Source organism: Vigna unguiculata, chromosome 2 (genome assembly GCF_004118075.2).
Source record: "Vigna unguiculata cultivar IT97K-499-35 chromosome 2, ASM411807v1, whole genome shotgun sequence".
NCBI lineage: Eukaryota > Viridiplantae > Streptophyta > Magnoliopsida > Fabales > Fabaceae > Vigna > Vigna unguiculata.
In genome coordinates this window covers 31,795,268-31,801,707 of record NC_040280.1, presented here as the reverse complement: position 1 = coordinate 31,801,707, position 6,440 = coordinate 31,795,268, and the positions used below count along the sequence as shown (strand labels likewise).

The window sequence follows — 6,440 nt, the reverse complement described above, 5'->3', positions numbered from 1 at the left end:
CTGATATATTTCACTTTATTTTTAATAAATATAATTCTAATATATATATATATATATTAACTTAATAACATTATCATATTATCACCTACTAATATAATATCACGTATATTTAAAAAATATATACACACAGGCGCTATCGCGCCTACGCTAGTGTATATATATATATATACTAGATAATTACATAAAAAACTGTAATCCATGTACTTTATTAAAACATATTTAATTTTTAAAACAAAAAGATAAAGAAACTTAACATATACTGTTGGTGGGGTTGGTTCATACTCCGATCGGTGCTGGTGGAAGAGAAGAGAGGCTGAGGTAACTTACTGCGTCGACATTTCTTCGGCGGTTTCTTTAGATTTGGTTACATTTTTTCTCTCTGATTACGAATAAAAAACCCTAGACTCAGGGTCATAATTATTCATTTACTTATGCGATTGCCAAGGAACGCTAATCCTAAATTATAGGTAGACGAAATGAGGTACGTGAAGCCCTTGCAGTTGTTTCAGGATTTGACTAATTCAACCCAGAACCAACGCGGAAGGTTGCTTGGTTTGGATGTCGGGGAAAAATATGTTGGTCTTGCTCTTTCTGACTTCGACAACAAAATTGCTTCACCTTTCAGGTTCCACTATTTCACACTCTTACTAAAATATAACGCTTTATTATTTCGTAACACTAACAGTGCATAAGCTTGCAATTTGTAATGCCACAGTGTTCTCGTCAGGAAGAAGTCAAATATTAGTTTAATGGCTTCTGATTTTCAGAGCCTGGTGAGTTTCTTCTGTCCTCTGGATTCAAATTAAACTTATATATACTTGTAAAGTATGTTAATTGAGTTGTTGAGGCTCTTAACATGAACGTAACCATAAGTACACGCAATATGCTCCCGCTTTACTACTTGTTTTGTTCAACTATACATCCAGTTTTATAATTACTCTGCCTCCCTGCTTTTGTGGTGCCACCATGGAACTCTTTTCTCTTTCATCTGTGTCTTGACAAAATATATACACTACATACTTGAAGCACACAAGATCCTTCACCAGTTCTGCATGTTTTCTAGTTCAGTGATCATTTTATCCTTTTGCCTATAAAAGAAAAATGACTATTTAATCTGTTTACTAATGATTCTTTTTATTATTTGTGGGAGATATCTCTTCTATCTTAGATGAATGCTGATGATGTTAGATTGCCCTTTCAAGTCAACAGTTGTCGCACAAAACCATGTTATGGGAATACTTAGTGTTTTCACTTCTACCATGTTCTATTTCTATGTCAGTAGCCTGACCCTTGTTATCATTTATAGATACAACCTAGCGATTTGAACAATAATACTCGGAAGCATGTTATGATGCCTTCAGCTGTTTTATATGTAGATATCTAAATATTCCCTGAAGGGCTTTGTTGTTGGCGTCCCTTTTGACAGACATCGGGTGGCTGCCGAAGTGAGTTTCATTTCATTGATCATTCATATATTGTTCATTTTCCTGTACTCATACATCTTTTTTACAGGCTTTTCCGGTGAAGGGTTTAATTGATCACCTCTGTAGAACAAAAATGCTTGAAGGAGTAAAGTATACATATTGGAATGAGTGCTTTACATCAAAGGTGGGTTAACATGATTGCTATTGTGAAACTTAATGAATTTACATTTGCCCCGAGCTATTTTTTCAAAATGACTCCAACCTCTCCCTTGGTTGGTGACTACCTCTGTTGAAAGAATTAAATATCTTTGAAGTGTGAAGCGGCTCTTGTTTATTGAAGTTGAACATTTCTACACGGAACAAAATGATTTACATGAATACTTGTACAATATAATGCGGTTAAATGTAAGTGGAGAAAGATTAAGCTAATGAAGGAAAGAAATTTGAAAATCTTGATTGAAATAATTGGCACGTTGTTCATAAAGTCACCAATTTCTTCCAGCAAATAAACTCAAAGAATGTGACAAAATCTAAAGCAGAAATTGTTTGCAGAATGTGGAATTGCTGTTAAAGCCTTTGAACTTGAATAAACCAGTACTCTCCAAGACTATTCTAGACAAGTTTGCAGCGGTAGGAATACTTCAAGTGAGTTCTTTTCCCTGCTTCTTGACATAATCTACTATTACGCTCCTCATGTTACTCATTTTGGTAAAGGCAATGTGTTCTCTTCATTTGCAATTGTACTAAGGGTCTATTTGGACATGATTCTCCATAAGAAATCTTAGGAGAGTAAAGAAAAAAGAAAAAAAGGAAACGAAAATTAACTTATGTAAAAGTTAAAAACAAAAATTTAGAGAAGTTATATGAAAGAGGTTCTACAAAATTGCTTATGCATAAACTAATTTTAGCTTCTGAAAAGACTCATTTATTTTTTTCTTCTTAAATTGTCTCTTCTTCTAGATGTGCTTTTAGAAAAGCTTGTGCAAACAGACCATAAGCATATTAAAAATGTATTAGCCCGTGAGGCCTCAAATTGATGTGTATATTTTTTCTGAAGTAGGAAATGGTTTTATTTGTTTTTCTTTTACACTTATAAGCCATATGTATGACAATGAGAGCCTTGAACCGAAAAATAAGTGATTCCTTGTCTGCAATTATTGGGCCACATCCTCTAATAGATGGCCGTTCATCTGATCTGACTATTTATGCACCACTGCACCAGTCTATTCTGTCTGGTTTTCGTGGTTCGGATAGGAATTAGATTAAATAGAAAGTAAACTTTTTTCTTTGCAATTGGGCAAATGGACCCTATTTATTTGCAAGGGATCCTGAAGTTTAATCTGAACCACGTAAACATTTTGTTTAGATTTTGTCATTTTAGGCTGTATGTTATGTTGAGCTACTGAATTAGGTTTTTTACTTACATGTTTTTATTTTGTAGGGGTACCTGGATTTTGTCAACAGGAAAATGAAGCTGACAGCAGTGGAGTGAAGAACTCTTAATTTTTTGTTACTTTTCAAGTTTACTATGTTAGTCTCTTTTCTTTTCTTTTTTTTCCTTTACGTGATTGCTATTTCTTAAAACTAGTAACTTACTGTGGTAGCTCTTCCCCTTTTTACTTTTATGTACCTTTTCTCTTTATAGGTTTCACGTTATTTGATGAATTAATGCTCTTTCTACAGGTGTAGGCATGGGTCACAAATCACAACTACCTCTGAATTAAAGGTTGGTTGGGGGACAGTATAATGGATTTTAAATTTTCCTATATTTGCATTCTCTATTCTGAAGCTGAAATGGAATGAATCATGTCACTTTCAGTCATATTAGGATTAGTTTACAACCTTGATGAAATAGTTAGAGGCGGGGGTTAGTTTATGTTTCATTATGATTTGATGAGAAGAGCTGCCTCAAAACTTAGGTCTTGTATCTTCCTTTCTGATTCCAATAGTAATTATAAACAGAGGTTAGTAGTCTGTGCAGACTTTTTTATCTAAAAACTGACGACAAAACTGTAGATTACATAAATTATTGGGATTAATTTGATACATTTTTCTTGCACCAAGTACTTGTACTTTTAACTTTCATCACTGCTTATGAAATTTTTTTGATTTATGAATTTATTTATTACATTGGAGGGAAAAGTTCTAGTGGGAGATCAAAGTTCTAATATCACATCATATTTTTAGACTGTGACCGATTGAGGTGAAAGCTCCGCGTGGAAGATTTTGGTTAAACTATTTGAGGTGCGGGGAAAATTGGCACCTTATGTATGATTTTGTAGAAAAAAAGAAAGACAGAAAAAAGGCTAGCATATCCTAGAGACAATTTCTCACCATATGTAAAAATATTTGAAAGAATCATTGTATGTAGTCTTAATCTTGCATCTGCAAAGAGGAGAAAAAAAGACATAATTTTTCATTAAATTAAAATGAATGTGTCTCTGGAAATTTACATCAATTAAAATTGGCTCAAAATTTATTTATTTTGTATAATTGTATAATAATTTAGGCTTTACGGCTCAAATATAATAGCATATTGAATGACTTTTTAGTTTAATCTAACATATGAAATATCAATATGTAATTATTTGATAATAACAACTTTTTTAACAAGATAAAAAAAAAGTTGATCAATCTTAAACTAATTCTATAATGTTAACATTTACGTAAGGTACAGAATTCTATAAATAATTAATATGAACTTAAAAAAGTTAGAGTAAATTGTGATAGAATTTAGGAAGTTATTTTAAAATTATGTTTTTGTTTTTTGTTATTATAATAAAATTCCTTGTACGTGTAATGTTTTTAAAAATTAAATAACTGTGTAATCATGTGAAAAAGAAAGATAATATAATCTTTTAAAAATATATATATTATGTATAAATTTAAAAAAAAAATAAAGTGATATTGTAATATGAGAAAATTCGAAGAAATATTAATATAAATAACCAAGAAATAATCGTAAAAAGTTGGTCATGTATTTTTAAAACTGCAATCTGGTAACTCCAAGTTAATTTTGATTCTTTCTTTAATACAAAATCTTTCTTGTAGTGTATTCTTCCCACTAGGTGTGTGTTTAGTATTCATCATAAATGTAACTTAATTTTATGGGCTTATTCTCAAATTAATCTTATAATAACTCACTTAGTGCCTGTCAATTACATATAGTAATAACGTGCAATTAAAAATTTAACTATTTTTTTAATGATCACTAATGTAATGTATAATTATTTATTTATTTCTTGTCCACTAATCTAATTTGCTTGTTCCCTGACCATTTGTAGTGAAATAAGTTTTTAACTTTCCTTCATAATTAAAAATTAAACGTGTGTATATTGTTGCGATCTTTAGTAAAAATTAAATGTGTCAAAAACGTGACTTATACATCGAATTTGATTTTTTTTTTAATCTTATATCAAATAAAAGCATAAAATAAAAAAGTAAGTAGGTCGACAAAAACCTAATCTAATGAATCAATACAACTTTTGAAGATGTTTGATGGATAAACCAAGTTGATTACCTTGATAATCTAACACTCTTTATTTGTATGTTTATATTGTTAATCTATCTTTATCTTTAAATTGAATTTTAATTTATTTTTAAATAATAATTATAATAATAAAGTATTTTATAGTATAGAGTAAAATGCATAATTTTTCATTAGATTTAAAGAAATTACATGATTGTCATTCTATTATTTGACATAACACATAATTCTTAAATATAATATTTTAGTTACATAATTTCCTTTTTCAATTAGTTAATTGTGTGTCATTTCATAAAAATAAGAAAGTTTGTGTGGTGTATGTGTATCAATGAAATTATGTTTACAAAGTCGAATATACGAGTTTGGTTTATCTGCTAAGTTTTTTTGTGTTGTTATCTCCTGAACATTTAAAATATATTGTTTTGGTACTTTAAAGATAATTTTAATATACTTTAAAATTTTAAAATTAATGGCCATAAGTGTAATTTGAAGATACGATAGAAGAACAACATAGAAAAATTAGTAAAGAATCCAAACTCTCGAATATACTCCACGACAACTTCAATTCCAAACATTTTTGGCTCCAATTGCACACTCTAAATTGGAATATTTAGGTACTTATTTTCTTCAAGTTGGATAGGGTCATGGTGGATGAAACAATTCAATGCTCAAGTTGAAAATAAATGCAATGCATAATTAATGAATGTAATTAATGTATCTCGTGAATTGTGCTATTTATATTATGTTTATGGAATTTTACTTGGATGGATATGATCCATGTAGCTAATCTTGATTAGTCTTTGGCTAGTTAATTTGCTTAATTATACCTTACTCATAATCTTATGTTAGTCAATTCAGTCATTCGTATGACGATCTTGGTATGACATTATGTAGTCAGCTAAGTCACAATGCACATTCAAACCATAAGAGAGCTGAGTACATCTAAGCATGGGTGGTTGAAATGTCTATGATACAAAAATGTTGTCATCATGATGCCTTTTCATACTATATAGTATGTTAGAGTTATAAAATTTTTAAAGTCTATATCAATTTGAAGATTTTTTTTTATTGTAAGTTTGTTTGGTTAGAATACTCACATAATCAAATTATCTTTTCCTTTCATAGTTATTATTTTAGATTAATATACGATTGGTAATTAATATGTCTGGTCCACTCCAAAGTATGCAAGAAAAATGTGAAAGATTTACATGATAAGTTGGAAATTAAAAATAAAACACTTGTGAAGATAGATTAAAAAAATATTACTACTAACCTTATTGAATTTAATTTTGAATGTCATAATATTTTAAGATTGCATTTAGAGTTGCGATTACAATTATTGTTGTCATTCTTATATTTGCAAATCTTTTTAAGTGGATGAATAGTAATATGTGTAAAATCACCTTTTCAGAAGGTATGTAGGTATGTCAGTAAAATCATTAATTACAACTTTACTATTTATTGTTAGTAACTAACTTGAGTACCAAAGTATTTTTATAGCTCCCCTCAAGGGTCATCTCACATTCATC

General features: G+C 29.6%; 1 protein-coding gene across 3 annotated transcripts; it reads left to right on the top strand.

Moving 5' to 3' along the window:
- The first annotated feature begins 219 nt into the window (after positions 1-219).
- Positions 220-3,849, top strand: LOC114172511 (putative pre-16S rRNA nuclease). Of its 3 annotated transcripts, none has more exons than XR_003602105.1 (9): positions 220-318; positions 468-625; positions 716-773; positions 1,377-1,445; positions 1,513-1,608; positions 1,977-2,069; positions 2,866-2,954; positions 3,108-3,150; positions 3,568-3,849. XR_003602105.1 is itself a non-coding variant. In XM_028056964.1 (8 exons), exons 2-7 carry the CDS (start codon positions 477-479, stop codon positions 2,914-2,916), a joined length of 516 nt encoding a protein of 171 aa, XP_027912765.1. In that variant the 5' UTR covers positions 220-318; positions 468-476; the 3' UTR covers positions 2,917-2,954; positions 3,108-3,541. The 3 variants fall into 3 exon arrangements, 1 of the variants encoding a protein (XP_027912765.1); XR_003602111.1 differs by having other exon boundaries at positions 3,612-3,848; XM_028056964.1 differs by lacking the exon at positions 3,568-3,849 and having other exon boundaries at positions 3,108-3,541.
- The last annotated feature ends 2,591 nt before the right edge of the window (positions 3,850-6,440 follow it).